Below are 16,423 nucleotides of genomic sequence, written 5' to 3'. Positions count from 1 at the left end.
TTCCTGTTATCAAAAAGAGTTGGCTACATCAAGGATAAAGAAGATTTGCTGATTTTTTCTTTTTTCCTTATAATGGCTTTCTGCCATTTTTAGAACCCAGTTTTCAATATTACAGCACAAAGTAGCTGGAAGTTTAAACCAAATGTAAAAACAAAAAGGTGAAGAATATATTGGGGGAGGAAATTTAACTGCACTTCCAGCAGCTTCGTTCTCAAGTGATACATCTAGGCATCCTGCATATTTAGTATGTGATAGACACATGTGGTTGCACTTCAAGGTGCATACGAGTAAGTTCACTAAAGTCTTAAGCTTAACGTGCAGGCTGGTTCTTATTGCAATGAAACTCTCCTAGGGAAAAGCTGGATAGGTGCAGTGATGCGCATCAAAGATGGAAATATGTTTTGTTACCGTTACTTAACACACACACATTGATGTGGCTGGAAAGGATGCTGTCTGAAATACAGTTCACATGTTCAGCTGTAGGTAGGTATGTAACCTCCCATTACTGAAATCAAGAAGCTGTGCACTGATAAGGGTCAAGATTGTTTCTTTATAGGGCAAGTAGTTCCCATCTTCCCTAACCGTGGGGAAAAACAGTATCTCAGTGATTCTCGCCTCTCAAGCTGAATATGTTCAGGATGGAAATCAGGTGAAATTTCTTCTTAGAAAGAACAGTCAGGCATTGGAAAGGGTTGCCCAGGGAGGTGGTGGAGTGTGGTCCCACAGGTGTGGGTGGTCCCTGGGGTGTTCAAGGAAAGGTTGGACCTGGTGCTTAGGGACATGGTTTAGTGGGTGACATTGGTGGTAGGGCGGTGGTTGATGATCTTGGATGTCTTTTTCAACCTTAATGATTCTATGTTTTTTCACTATCATTTAAAAGACCTGCTTTCAGCAACAACAAATTGCTGTTGTCAAGTCTTGAGATTTATGTGAGCTAAGCAATACTCAGTTTTAATTTCAAGTTCCTCTTCAGATGACTAAACCAAAGCCTCACTTCTCAAAACAAATTTTTACTACCTTTTAAGGTAGAAACTTGCAAATAAGTTACAAGAGTTGTAAATAAAAAGAAAAAATCTGTCTAGTTTTTAAAATGCAGAATTTATGCTATGATTGTACTATTAGTCAGCCGTGCATGGAAGAGCAGGATGGACTGATACTGTGTCCACTCTTATTTCTTGCTATTTTCTGCAAGTCTTCTGTGACACAAGGGAAGCTAAAGCCATCATGTGAAATATGGGTGATTGAAGATGATGTTATGAGGAAGATGATGTTATCTGTGTATTTTCTGCTACTTTTCTCACTAGATCAAAGCACCTTGCTTTCATTAAAGCTTAAATGTGCCCCTCGCTGCCTAGGTGAGGGCCAAAATCATTGGAAAGCAATGTAATCAAAAAGAAGCTTTCCTTGGAGAAGGTTGACTGCCTACTGTCGAGGGTGTGCTGTGACTACTTCTTGTCTCAGGGTGCTGATAGGACCATCAGTGGAACCGATGTTTATTAGCCTTAATCCATAAAGTCCTGTTACTGTGTCAACTGTAAGCATATTGGTAAGTTGATTAATACTGTTCCCAGAACAGGCTGTTAGCATACACTAGACCGCTTTATCAAGGTGGCAATCAAATAATTAATTTCACTCAAAAAGAAACTGACAGAGCGGTCAGAGTGTGAGGAGCTTGAAACAGAAGTATGAACATAACACTTGAATCTCTCTGGGATTACAGAATTAAAAGTTTCAAGGATGACATACTTGCCTTGGCTTGCTCGAGTCCAGCCACAGGGACTGGTAAAAATGAAAACATTAAGAAGGTCAAGTGAGGTAAAATCAACTTAGCTGACAGTTTGTACTACTCATATTTTTCGCTCTTGATTCCTTTTATTTAAAATATATTTTGTAACCACCCAGAGTTGTCATTTAAGATACACTTAAGCACCATGTGAATTCTAAACTCCCCTGAGTCCTCTGAGACTTCAGCACACAAGACCAAAACCATAGGTTGTGAATTGTGCAATTTTTGTTACGTGGTGGTTTTACCCAGCTGGGCAGCTGAGCTCCACCACAGCTGCTCTCTCACTCCTCCTCCTCAAAGGGAAAAGGGGAGAAAATACGATGGAAAGGGCTCAAGGGTTGAGATAAGGACAGGGAGGTCACTCAACAATTAGCATCATGGGCAAAACAGACTCAGCATAGGCAGATTAATATAATTTCTTACCTATTACTAGCAGGCTAGAGCACTGAGAAACTAAAACCACGTTCCCCCCATCCACCCTCTTCTGTGTCATCCCCGAGTGGCACAAGGGAATGGGGAATGGGGGCTGTGGTCAGTCCCTAACACTCTGTCTCTGCCGCTCCTTCGCGGTTGCTCTCCCCTCCTGCATGGGCTCCTCTCCACGGGCTGCAGCTCCGGCCCGGGGCCTGCTCCTGCGGGGGCTCTCCATGGGCCGCAGCCTCCTCCAGGCCACATCCACCTGCTCCACCGGGGGCTCCTCCACGGGCTGCAGCGTGGAGATCTGCTCCGTGTGGGACCCATGGGCTGCAGGGGGACAGCCTGCTCCACAAGGGGCCTCGCCACAGGCCGCAGGGGAACTGCTGCTGCGTGCCTGGAGCACTTCCTGCTGCACTGACCTTGGGGGCTGCAGGGCTGTTTCTCACTCCTCATTCTCCCAGCCTTTGTGGTGCAGCAGTTTTTTTTTCCCTTCCTTAAATTTGCTCTCCCAGAGGCCCACCCAGCATCGCTCCCTGGCTCAGCTCTGGCCAGCAGAAGGTCCCTTTTGGAGCCGGCGGGAGCTGGCTCTGATCTGACGTGGGGCAGCTGCTGGGCTCTGCTCATAGAGGTCACCCCTGCAGCCCCTCACTACCAAAACCTTGCCACATAAGCCCAATTTTAAAATTTGTTTTAAAACAAATTTAAACCCCAGTTTAATTGTTTTTTCAACTAATAGCTTGTTTAGGCAGGGCTTTCAGTAAAAATACTTAGATGTTTAACAAGAAGTCTCTCAACTGTCCAACCAGTCTAAAATCCTTAACAGAAAGGGTATGTTCACCTTCAGGTATGTTCATGTCAGTGGATCATGAACTGAAGAAATAGAGTTGCTAAAGATGCTACTGCAAAGGAGCAAACCTTGTTTCACTTTTAATAATTACTGGAGGTGCTGAACATAAGGTTTCTAAAGAAATTGCCTTGTTTCAGTCGGTCCTCCTAGAGAGCTAGGTCTGGTTTAGATCACTGTACTTAATGATGTGATGGGGAGCATCCAGATGAAGAATGACGCAGCTTTAAGGGCAGGATGAAGGCATGGGTGTTTACTGTGAGACAGTGAAAATAAGCAAAAAGCAAAGGAGAAAAAATGGTGGTGGTGGTAGACTATAGTCTTAGTTTCCCTGGGTCTACCATGAAAAATACAGGAAAGCGAGATGAAAAATTTGAAAAAAATTAGAGTGGGATGAAATTATATTTAACTTGTTACAATAGTGATAGCAACATTTAAATAGTTACCTGAGAATATTTTAAGGAACCACATAGCTGAAGAACGCGTTAACTATTTCCTCAATTGTAGTCTGTGTGTTGCTGATTTTATTTTTGTTCAAGGCAAGAGACAAAGTGACTTGTGCTTGTTCTGCAGCTCCCTTTACTGTTGCTGCAAGAGAGAGTATAGAAGAGGGGGGTTTACAAAACATTTAAATCATTAAAGTGGGTGCTACTTCGTACATTAACGCTATACCTCACCTTAGTTGCCACTTCTGTGGTGAAGTGGCAGATGAATTGGAAATTCCATTGCTAGAACAGTGCTAAAATATTTTCATTGCAGATGATTAGCTTATAACTCACTGCAGTATATTATAGAGATGCCAGTTATGATGCTTATGGACCATGTCACTGGGGTGGTTCTTTTTAATGCTGGATGCTTAATATTCTTTGTGTCGGAAAAATCGTGTTAGGAATCTTAGCACTAAACAAACATTTTATAAATGGGTCTAGGAAAATCAGGAAATAAAATAAAGCCTTCAGGGCATCTGCCAGCTATGTTTTGTATTAAGTACAATCGAAGTTCAGTCAAGCTGGCAGGCTGTCACCTATATTTTTCAGTGTACTCGCTTTTCAGGCATGCAGCAAAGAATGACAGTGCACTGCAGCTTGTGGTAGGCTACTAATCATGTCGCCTTGTAGGGAATAACTCTGTGCTGAGGAGCTTTTCAGATATTATAAGGTGTCTTTTCAGCTTCTGGCTAAAGGGTATTGTGAGAGAAAATAATTGTACCACATACATTAATGTACTTACTATACACACTGTAATGCTGTAAGTTGAGATGTTCCCTTTTTAGTTTTGCTACGTTGGTCATGTGTAATACAATGAAAGAAATGAAGTACTGCTTTAGCATTTTGCTTTTTAGACAGCTGGTGAGTATTTAGAAGCTGCAGTTGCCTTGTGCAGATTCACATGATATAAATAAGATGTCTAAAAAAGTCTTTAACAGTTACTACCTGATAGCTGTTGTTTCTTTAGCTGAAATGAGGATGTAAATCCGCACAATGAATAACAACAAGTCAGTTCCTGGAACCAAAGGAATGAGTGGAAGATTGCTTGGAATGGTGCTGCTGAAGCAGTGCACAAAATTTGTATTTGTTATATAATAAGGACAATAAACCTGCCTGTCCCTTTAGACAATGGAATAATATTTGTAAATCTTCAAGGATTAGTTGGACATTCCAATTGTAGTGAATTGCTGTTTGAAGTTCTTTTTCCTCGTTAACTAAATCTGGCTCTTCTGGATCATTGCATTCTGAAATACTGGAATTTAAATGTTTAGTAGATATGTCAGTTAGTACAGGATATGATAGCAGAAAAAGTTGTTGAGATTATTACATGATTTTTTGAGGAAAGGAACGTTGTATGCATAGCTTGGAAAGTGTTCAACTGTCAGTATATTAATTCATATTCATACTACTACAGGGGGTATTCCACGTTTGTGAAGCCAGATTGCCACGGGAAGCTGAATGCATTTTAACCACAGCTTGGTTTTGATGTACTTAGCTACCTATTTTTGGTGCCCTGTCCTTCATATCAAACCAACATTCCAGAATTTCCAAAATTCTTTTGTTACAATACGTAGGTAGTTCAAGTGGCAGTCTAATACAGTCTTCATGCCATTCTCTTTTGACACGTTTTGTCATGCCGTTGTCCATGTCCTGGTTTTCTGGATTCATTTAGCAGTCTAGCATTTATGCTACTTACACTTTAACAGGTGCAAGTGCTCTCAAGTCTTCTACAATTTGTTGGAAATAACAGTTCTGTTCTGCTATGGTTGTTCAGGTGTGCTTAAGAGGAAAGCATAGGCATGAGAGATAGCAATGAAAAGGTAGTATTGTGCAGGGAAGAAAGACAACGTAACACTTCTGCGTCCAGTTTAAGTGGACCAACTGAGGTACAAGCTGCCAGGAGAACTTTATGCCCACCCTTGCATATGTACACATACCCATACAACTAACAGAGACCTGTGCCAATTACCACTCAGTCAGCGGAGTGAAGCCTGCGGGAACTGCGACACTCGCTCCTGCCAGTCTGTGTCAGGCCCCGGGCAGCAGCTCAGTGCCAGCAAGTAGTGGTTCCACCTCGGTCTACGTGGTGTTGGGTGTCCCCAGTCCAGTGCTCCCCCGACCTCTTTTACTGGTAGGAGTAAACGTAGATTTCAGCACAAGCTGCCCAACAAATCTATCCGCAGTAAAATAACAATACAGTTTTCAAGAAATTTTGGGTTTTGTTCCTCTGTCATTGTTGATTTGTGGCCTTTACTGAGAGTTGTTGCAGTTGGTTCTTGTCTGCATTGTTCTGTCTCCCTTGGCTCATGATGCTGTGTTACCCAACCCTTGACCAGGGCAAGTTGCGGTGCTGCTGCTGACAAGTAGCTAACTGCTCTGTGCCGCTTCTTGCCTACTGGAATTTCAGAAAGCACTGCACAGACAGGAGGGAAAACATTTCCTTGAAGAATGTTGAGATAATGATTTCTTTTCCTGCCCAACCATTGTTTCTGATAGTGTTTGGCAGTTTGGGCTCGTGTAAATTTTTAGGATATAGGCAACAATGAGTTGTTAACGGAAGCAGCCAACTGCAATTCGCACTGCAGATCACAGAAAGGACCAGCAACTGTGCTCAGAACAGCACCCATGTCCTCAGCAGCGGTGATGTGCCACAGGGGCCTCTATCCTGTGGGAGCTCCAAAAGGAAGATGCAGGTCTGAGGCTGCAGGGAGTGCCTGCGGCCTCTTGCCAAGGCTGGGGCAGCTGGAGGTGGTTTCCTTGCTCACGGGAGGTGTGCAGTTATTAAGGAGCTGTGTTGCCAAGTGAAGGAGCTGCAGGAGGAGGTCAGCAGACTTGCAGAGCATCAGAGATAGTAAGAGATTGACCAGATCTTTTCCATGACTCTGCAGCTTGAAGAGTCCAAGCTGTTAATTGCACTGAAGGGAGGCTCAGGCGGAGTCTGTGCCTGTTATTTTGGGAAATGGGAGTTCCCGTGATGTTACAGGTTGGATGGTAATGGCTTCTGGCACAGGGAGGAAGGTTCCTGCTCCACCTCAAGATTTGCAGCTGTAGAATCGGTTCACTGACCTCATAGCTGACGAGGAGCCAGGAGCTGTGTCAAATGAAACATCTGTGCTGGCTGAGGTTGAGCCGCACAGGAGCACCAAAAGGAAGTGGTGAGTGAGAGCAACGGGGGTTGCTCTCACTGTAGGGGACAGAGCACCCCATCTGCAAACCTGACTTACTGTCTATGGAAGTCTGCTTCTTGCTGGGGACTTGGATTTGGGATGTTGCAGAAAGAATGACAAAGCTTGTTCAGCCCTCAGACTATTACCCCCTGCTGCTCTTCCATGTGAGCACCGGTGATACTGCCAGGGTGACCTGGAAAGTATCGAACGTGACTGCCTGGCTCTAGGGGCAATGGTCAAGGGCTTGGGGGCCCAGATGTTGTTCTCCTCAATCCTGATGGTGAGAAAGTAGGACTTGAGAAGAAGCAGGTCAACAGCTGCAGGTCAACAGTTGGTTACACAGCTGGTGTTTGCAGCAGGGTTTGGCTTCTACAACCATGGGACCCTTTCAAGGCTGCTACCTGACTATGTGGAGCAAAAGTATCTTTGCCAGCATGCTGACCAACCCATGATGAAGCAAGTCCAGCAAAGGGCCACAGAGATGATTACGGGTTTGAGGCATCTAGTGGACAAGGAAGATCTGAGAGCTGGGATTGGTTTCCAGGGATAAGAGAATACTCAGAAGGTTTTTTAAATACCTGATGAGAGGGAGTAAAGAACACAGAACCAGACTTTTCAGCATGGTAGCCAATGACAGAACAAGAGGTAATGAGTACAAGCTGAAATACAATGAATTCCCTTTAAACATAAGTAAAAAACTTCCCTTCCCTTCCCTTCCCTTCCCTTCCCTTCCCTTCCCTTCCCTTCCCTTCCCTTCCCTTCCCTTCCCTTCCCTTCCCTTCCCTTCCCTTCCCTTCCCTTCCCTTCCCTTCCCTTCCCTTCCCTTCCCTTCCCTTCCCTTCCCTTCCCTTCCCTTCCCTTCCCTTCCCTTCCCTTCCCTTCCCTTCCCTTCCCTTCCCTTCCCTTCCCTTCCCTTCCCTTCCCTTCCCTTCCCTTCCCTTCCCTTCCCTTCCCTTCCCTTCCCTTCCCTTCCCTTCCCTTCCCTTCCCTTCCCTTCCCTTCCCTTCCCTTCCCTTCCCTTCCCTTCCCTTCCCTTCCCTTCCCTTCCCTTCCCTTCCCTTCCCTTCCCTTCCCTTCCCTTCCCTTCCCTTCCCTTCCCTTCCCTTCCCTTCCCTTCCCTTCCCTTCCCTTCCCTTCCCTTCCCTTCCCTTCCCTTCCCTTCCCTTCCCTTCCCTTCCCTTCCCTTCCCTTCCCTTCCCATGATTAAACACGAGAGCAGGTTGCCCAGAGAGATTATGTTGTCTCCATCTATGGAGATTTTCAAAAGTCCACTGGACATGGCGCTGAGCAACCTGCTCTGATTGACTCTGCTTTGAGCAGGTGTTTGAACTAGATGATCTCCAGAGGAGATGGCCAGCTTCAGCAGTGCTGTGATTCTAAGAACTTTCTTCCAGGTATATGAGAGTCAGCCCTGTTAAAAGAAGTGTCAACCCAGCACTGTGTACGTGTAGCTCTGAAGGAGCTACCTAGAAACTTTTTGGTAGTGAAGCTATTTTTGTTTCTGGCTTTGAAGAAATCGGAAACACTTATTTGCTTCCTTTGAAAAATACTGTTTGTTCATACAGAATCAAGAACAGCTTTTAGATACTTCAGGTCAAAATGCATATGTGAGTTGGAAGGAAAGAAAATTACAGTGACTAAGAGCCATTATTTAATAGTGCTCGTATGCTAGGGAATCTTACTGGTCAATGACCTTATTTGTCTAGTTTTCAGTGTTAAGATCTGAGGCAGTACAGTGGCAGGAAAATCATATCTAAAAATGTTGAACTCTTTAGAACTCAGAGTTCTGTGTTTTGTTACTTTAAAAGTAGAAGTACTTTCAGAAGTTGATGTAAATGTTTTTAGAATGTTGTTCCCCATATACATACCATTGAGAGATCAAATGCATGCTGATGATACTTTGAATTTCCTGTATTGTGTGTGTCTAAGTGTCTTGTTGACTTGAACATTTATGGTCAGCTTTTCCTTTTCCTCTTTGTTGTAATAATGGGTCTTCACATAATATAACTTCTAGCTAATCATTGAGACTCCCTAGTCTTTTCAAGTTGTCCTTCTCTCTTACCAGTGATACCAATAGGCTGCTACAGTATACACCTGGATTCCAAAATCAGGCATGCACAAATTTGTCAAGTAAAACCGGTCTACTAAGCATTGCTGTATTAAAGGATAATTTTATAGAAGTATACTTACATATTTAAGTGGTCTGCAAACTAATTTTTCCCTTCGTCTTCTCCACAGAATGTGTATGTAAACATAAACCGCATCATGTCAGTGGCAAATCGCCTGGTTGAGTCTGGTCATTACGCTTCACAGCAAATAAAACAGATCGCTAGTCAGTTGGAGCAAGAATGGAAAGCATTTGCTGCAGCCTTGGATGAACGTAGCACACTACTGGATATGTCCTCTATCTTCCATCAGAAAGCTGAACAGGTTAGTGAACGTGGAGGGAGCCAACAAAAGTTTTCATGCTGGAAAGGTGAATTCTGTTGTACTTCTGTCCAAATCAAAAGTAAATGGAGTGTTTAAAAAGGTCAGTTAGAAAGCCAGATCATTCATTTCAGCTGATGTTCCAATGGAAACCTGTTCTCTGTAGGACAGCCTGCTACCCTTATATTCTCCCCAAAATGCCTCGCCAACACCAATGCGAGATAAATCTTAGCCAAATTAGATACATGAGTCAAAATGAAATAGACATAAAAGCTTAACTATATGAAGCTTTTGAGTTGAAGGAAGGGAAGAAAAACATTTAATGTAATCAGTGTCAGTATAATGTCTTTTCTATTTCCAGAAATCATTCACTTGTTCTATTTACTTCACTCCTCCACCCTAATGAGAGAGAAGTGTTCGCGAATCAGTTCTAGAGTTGTTAGTATTTAACTCCTAATAATTGCTTATAGAAAACCAAGCTGAACTGGCCTGAAAGTTGAGAAGTTAATTAACAGTCTTCTGAATCTGAAATTGTGGTGGGAGATGTTTACTTAGTATCCCGTAAGAGATTCCTCCTAAATTAAACAAAAAATTTAGCTGTAGGCCCATACCAATTATTTTAATTAAGTCATTAACCATGTGTAACTGCAAGAGAGGAGGTATATATAGGGGAATAGGAATAAATATCTCCAAGTTAATAGTCTTGATGGTGAAAGCATGTTTTTCCCCTCAAGGGAATTCAGTTCTGAAGGAGTTGTGATGCGTGTGCTGTTGAGTCACCCATTGATATTATAGACTGTCTACTGTGTATGTCTCTGGTGAATTTGGAGGGCAGAGGTTCTTGAATGCTTATGGCTGACTGAAGCTCTGGTATGCTGTACAGCTGCCATAGATACTTTTCTTTCATTTGCAATGCTAGATTGGATCTAAGAAAAGGTCTCATGTCTGATATAACTTTAATTTAGAATAATTGAATGGACCAGTTGGGAGTTGATGATAACTGGAGAAATCAAGAGAAGCAGCACACCTTATTATTTTAAGAAGGTTTTTTTTTTTTTTTTTTCGTTTTCTACCATACAGAAATTCAATTTATAAATGCCCAGAAATTAGAAATGTGAACATACTAAGATGCAAATACACAGTGCCTGTCATTGTTAGTGATGACATTGGTTTAATCTTAGAGAGCTTAAGGTAAAGTATATAAACTAACGCCCCTATAATAAGTATTTTTAGCAGGTTTTAAAGAGAAGTTGCACAGAAAGAAGAGGAAGAAATTGTGTTCTGCTGTAAAAGTCACCAACCAGCTTGAAGCATTTGTTAGACACATCATGATAGCTTATCAGCATTGATGCTCTTCTAATTGCTGAGGTTATTTAGGTTAATTTTTAAGCATTATTGGTCTTACATATGGGAGAAAGATGGTAAAACATGAACAGATAGGTATACTCTGACTGAAGTGTCGTCCTTTTTTGTAAAAAATTGATTTTAATCAGAAGTCAGGGGAGTACATTTTTCATGTGCAAAAAAAATGGTGAGCAACTGTGGTACTAGTTGGTGTTCCTTTCTTCAGCACTAAACACATAGGTAAATCTAAACAAGGGGAAAGAGAAGAATGAGAGAAAATACTGCAGTATGTTCAGGGATTAATTTACTTCCTCTCCTTAATTGTACTTTTTGCAGTTTTCACTTGATGATTAACTCTGATGGATTGTCATAGTTGCTTTGTAAGATACCTGGCCTTGATGTAGCTGTTGACAGTGGAGAATGAGTTTGGAGTGACAGGAATGACCCCTTTAGAGACTGGTGATGTTTGACCTACATAGAAATTATTAATAAATAAGTAGCGAAAGAAATAACACACCCTTCTTGAATGCATGTGTTCCCTTGCAAGCTACAGGTAAGTGTCACTGCCTCCTCAGACACAGAGAAGACTGCACCCAGCTGTCAGTTCATGCTGACTGGTACAAAAGACGCAGCTCTGTGGTCCTACATGGAGCTTCTTTTAATGTTAAGTGCTTAATGTTAGAGATTTGTTAAAACTGTCCCTTGATTAAACGAGAATTAAGCAAGTATCTAAGAAATAAAAACTTCACCACCCTTTCTTCCTGTAGTCAAACAATAATGGAGTACCAGAAGTGGCCTGCAGACTACTTTTCCTCAAAAGACTATGTGTGACCCAGGAATTAAGATCCATGTAATGAGAGAAATGTTTTGGCTTCTTAAAGCTTCTGAGACTATAGAACTTCACACAAAGAGAAGACAAATTTAGTTTACAAGCTATCACACGTGCTTGGCTATACTAAGTGTAACAGCTATGAAAAATCCTAGAAAAAAGCAGATTCTTTTTTCCTCTTTCTTTGCCTAGCATAACAAGGGTATAAAATTCATGCCCCCTAGCTGTCAAAAATAAGTTGACAGAACTTTTGAAGTGCGTACAGCTGTGATGACAGTTTCTGTTCTGTCAGGGCAGCTTAAGCTTCAGAGATAACTTGAGTTATCCGCAGAAGAGATTCTGTCGCAGTATCCTCAATTTCCCCTGCAAGGTTTGACTTGAGCGGCTATGCTGACATAGCTGCGTGCTCAAAGTACAGTGTTAGTCCTAAGAGACCCCCGCTTAAGTTGTAAATCCCTTACATGCTTGCTACTGTAGTAGCTTGCCAAATGGATTTAGTGCTTCTCTGTATGGAGAACTTAGTGCTGTGGGGACTAAGGTGTGAATTTACTGTGCTCTTAACATGCTTTGCCTCCTTAACACTCTTTCCAACAAAAGACAGCTAGGAAGTGTTTCAGTGAACCATTAATTGGCTTTCACCATTAAGTCTGTGTATGTGAGTGTGCACAAGTGCAAAGTAACTTTGTTTTCTCTAAAGCTTTAAAAAAAGTGAGGGAATGGCTTAATTAATGTACTGTGAATATCTGAACAGGGAGTTGACAGGTAAGAGGGTCTGTAGCATGTTTTTACCAATTTTTGTAGACAAGATCTTTGCCTTTCATGCATCTGAAACGGTAGGTGCAGAGTGAAATAAAGTTTTCTTAGCTGCAAAGTTGAGAAAAGGAGCAAGAGTAAACTTGAAGTATCAGCATTGCCAACGGTTTAATTGGTGCTGAAGGCTGCCAACATGTAATTAAGCCTGCCTGTCTGTGAAGGGCTGAAAAGAGTTCCGTATATATACCTATACCTAGAAGCAACAGTATCATCAGGCTTGAAAATCTGTTTCTGTTCAAATATAATCTTAATTTTGGCCAGTTCAGAAATAAATGCATTGAAGAGTTTTCACTTAACAGGAGCCTTCTCAATGACTGTCACACAGATGTTTGTCCTTTTGTGTGTTTCTAAAGTATATTTACTTATTGATAGAACCCCAAATTAAGTAGAATGTCTCTTCTCTGTTGCAGTATATGAGCAACGTGGATTCATGGTGTAAAGCCTGTGGAGAGGTGGAACTTCCCTCAGAACTGCAAGATTTAGAAGATGCTATCCATCATCATCAAGGGATATATGAGCATATTACCTTGGCGTACTCTGAGGCAAGCGTCTTCTTTGTTTCCTCAGGTTGCTGACTTGATAATATGGTGTAATATTAAGGTTGGGTCATGGCATTGGCTGTTGCATGATGTGTTAGTTGGAAACTCAAACGCCAGGCTTCTTCCCCCTAGTTTACTATACTGTATTTTGCTGCTATTACTCAAAGTTAAAGTTAAATTTTAAGTCTTCCTCTTAATCTTCTCAAAGAAATTTAAAGGCAAGATGAAACCAATCAATCAGTGGTACAAACAATCCATGTAGTGTATTAAGTATGTTTAGTTTACGTTTGTGTATTCCTACCTTCTAATAGCAGTATGATACTGTCATTAAAATGCTTGAAGGGAAACAAGCTGGAAAAGTATCCTGTTGGTATGGATTGCTTTAAGTGTGTTTTGAAAATCAGTCTGTGAAACTGTCTGACAAAAAAGGTTTAACCATCCGAGGACATCATTTGACAAACCAGAAGTTATATACTTAGTTTTGCCAACCTTGAAGGCACTTCAGTGAGCCAACATGCCTGTGTAACCAGCCTTCATAAGATTAGTATATCCTATGCTGCTGCTTTGATCCTGCAACATGTTGGAGTATTTTTGAGAATACTTTTTAGCATTTGTATTATTAGTAAATGCACCATAAATGCTTATTCTGAAGGTGTCCTAAAAACAACGACTGACGTATACATCATTTTTCTTCAAATTGAGTTCTCTCATGTTCTTTAGTTAGCTTAGAGAAATCAAATGGGTATAGACTTCATTATTAGCTCACAGGTATTTTTTGTATTACTTTGAGCTTTGCTTACTTTTTTTTCACCCAATTATCAGCATCACAGAATAAAACTATTTTTGGTGTTATATGGAACTGATCTGAGTCAAATAAAGCAGTTTCTGTTGCAAATTACGCGGAAATATGCATTTGATTAAATCATGGTATAAAATTATTGACACAGGACATGGACACAGGACAGCTTAGGCCACAGTTTGCACATTTTAAAGGAAGTGGTGTAGGAATGAAGTAATGTTTGCGATTTATACTTGACATAAAAGACAAAACTACTTTCTGATGAATCAACTCTGTTATGGGCAGTTGAATCTTAAATGTGGTCACGTTTCATTTATCAGTAAAGGAATGTAAGGTTAGTGCTGATGATCAGTCCATATTGTTAGTATACTGGATTTTTTGCATGCCTGCCATCTTAGGGCCTGCGTAAACTTTATTACCATTAGTCAGATGTCCAGAGTTCACGAGCTGTTGTCTCGTGTAAAACACATGCTGATATACCTGTTCCTGATACCACCTTTGGTGATAAAACTTGTGATCTTCCTACATGTTTTAACTCATTCTTGAGAACTTGTGTTTTAGGAAAGCTTTTTATTTTTTTATTGTAACCTTTGTTCATTGAGAGGATCCCCTTTTAAAATGAGAGTGAGAGAAAGAGACGTAGCATGTTTGTAGTGGATGAGTGTGACGAGGCAATCTGGGGTGCATGCTCCATGAGAATGCAGCAAGGAATAAAAAGGTTTGGGCTCTCTGGAATAATTGTAAAGCATTGAAGTTAAAACACTGGGATTTTTGTTTGGTTGTTTTGTTCTTTTTTGGTGTGTTTTTAAACAGGGATGTGAATGAATCGGAGTCTGCTGTTAAGTGTAAATAAGTACTGTGGATTTCTATGGTAAATACTGTTTACTTCCTGGTGATGCATAATAAAAATAAATGAGATGGGTAGATAATAGGATTGCTCACAAACACTTTGAAAATTTATCTAGGGTTTCAGAGCTGTAGCTTTTGACATAGGCATCTTTCTTCTGATTTTAGGTTATTGCTTTTCCCCATCTGGTAAAGGAATAGCTTATTCTTTAGAAATCAGAATTTGTGCAGAAACAGTAGTCATATATGTATGTACAAGTCATGTTCCTCTGGACAGAAAGTTTTATTTCCTCTTATTTAAATGTGCATTCTTTTTTTGGAGATCGATGGAGTTACCTTTCTGTGTAAAGATATTTTAGAACTACCGCTTACTATTATTACATCTATGACTTCATTTCTGTTACAGCACAGATCTCCTTTCATTTTGTGATGAATGAACAGTTGGGAGAAAGGAACAGTGTGGAAATTATAACAGTCATTTTTGGATTGTGGTGTCTTGACAATACAATTTGGTTGCAAAGCAGGAGACAGAGTGAATGGTTTTAAGACTAGCTCTGAGTCTTCTTTTACTGAGGATAATTGCTGTATACTACTAGAAAAGTAATTTATCTAAGCTTGTAATCCTAGATGACTGGTGTGCTTGAAAATCCAATAGCTGTGCCTTAAATGTTGTTACATATATCTTGCTGAAATCTTAGGGTAGTTATGCCCTGGGAAGGAAGAAAGGCCCACTGTATTAATCCAAAGGGGAAACAGGCATGGTCATTTGTTTGTCAAGCTAATGAACTAATCAGATCAAGGGGCTTTCACATATTTTTTTCTAAATTTCATGGACTTTTGATAGGTAATTGAAGTCTATTGTCTTCAAATATTTGAATGACTTGTTCTAGATAATGGTTTTGGATATAGAAAGGAATAAAGATCATTACTATAATAGCAGCTACTGTGGACTACACTTTTTTTGTACCTGACTGGACTTTGTGAGAGCTACTGTTTCAAGTGAGCTTCATTCTGTGCATTCGTAGCTACCACTGAAATGAAAAAGCTTAAATGAGAAATAAACTCTCTTGCAAACTATTTATTAGAAAAGAACTTCCTTTCAGAACTGTTTGACTACTAAACAGAAATCTTTAATTGTGCCTAAATTTAGTGAAAATTGATTAAAATAGCCATTGGGAAAAAGCCTTGGCCAATTTTCTGTTTGTGACATGGTGTTGATTTGACAGATTCTGGCTGTTGTTCACATCCCACTCTTGTGGTTTTGGATGAATTTTCCTTCCTATTGGACGAGCAATTAGGAGAGTTTTTTACAGGTAGCTGAGTGATACCAAACTGTAATAGTTCTCTGAGCTTCACGCTAAAACTGACGGAGTAGCTAACAGCAATGAAAAGTGCTTTCAACAGCCTTGGCAAGTGTTAAACATCAACAGTGGCCAGATAAGGAAGGATTATTGCTTTTTAATTAGCATGGAAACTAAATGTTTTTGCCATGGTTTGAATCAGAGGAGACAATAACTATAAATTACTAACATTCTTATAGCTTCAGTAGTTAGACACGTTTTGGAAAATAATATATTGTGTTACATGGAAAGGTTTTAAGTAATTTGATCAGGTTAAGTTTGTCTTAACAGCAGTTTGCCTTTGGCTTGCCAGTATCAGTAATAATCTAAAAGCTGTAAATCATGTCAGACGAAACTGTGTCCTAAGTCCATATCTGCTGGTCTAAATGCATTCGTCAGATTAATATTAACTCGTAGAAAGTAACTTCCCTGTTCCTCTTCACAGCAAAATAAAAGAGAGAGATGATCCTGGAAAGACAGTTCTGGACAATTGCATATTTTTTGGTGCTTTATTATTGAGAGAGAGTGCTGAAGCTTGAAAGAGCTTCATAGTGAGATTTGACTGTTCAAAAAAAAAAAGATCACAGTAAAGGAAAAGCACTCTTATCGAAAGACAGGCTGTTACTTAGAAGAGTGCTGCTGCTTTAAATTTTCTTTCATAGGGTAAGGATATAAAAACGCAGTTGTGTGTTTTCTTTTTTTCTTAGAACAGCTGCACATAATCACGCCTGGAATAGTAGTAAAGATTTTGTACTGCTCCCCGAGTTCTTAAATCTAAAATAGG

The 16,423-nt window shown here is 40.7% G+C and overlaps 1 protein-coding gene across 1 annotated transcript in view; it reads left to right on the top strand.

Moving 5' to 3' along the window:
* Nucleotides 1-16,423, top strand: part of TRIO (trio Rho guanine nucleotide exchange factor) — a 256,422-nt gene that overhangs the window by 85,374 nt on the left and 154,625 nt on the right. The window contains exons 7-8 of the mRNA XM_080579300.1: nt 8,941-9,132; nt 12,526-12,657. Of these exons, the coding sequence (XP_080435426.1) occupies nt 8,941-9,132; nt 12,526-12,657 (324 nt within the window). The remainder of the gene's footprint in view (nt 1-8,940; nt 9,133-12,525; nt 12,658-16,423) is intronic.

This window comes from Anser brachyrhynchus (assembly GCF_964034855.1).
Source record: "Anser brachyrhynchus genome assembly, chromosome: 2".
Classification (NCBI taxonomy): Eukaryota; Metazoa; Chordata; class Aves; order Anseriformes; family Anatidae; genus Anser; species Anser brachyrhynchus.
This window is presented reverse-complemented; position numbering and strand designations above follow the sequence as displayed.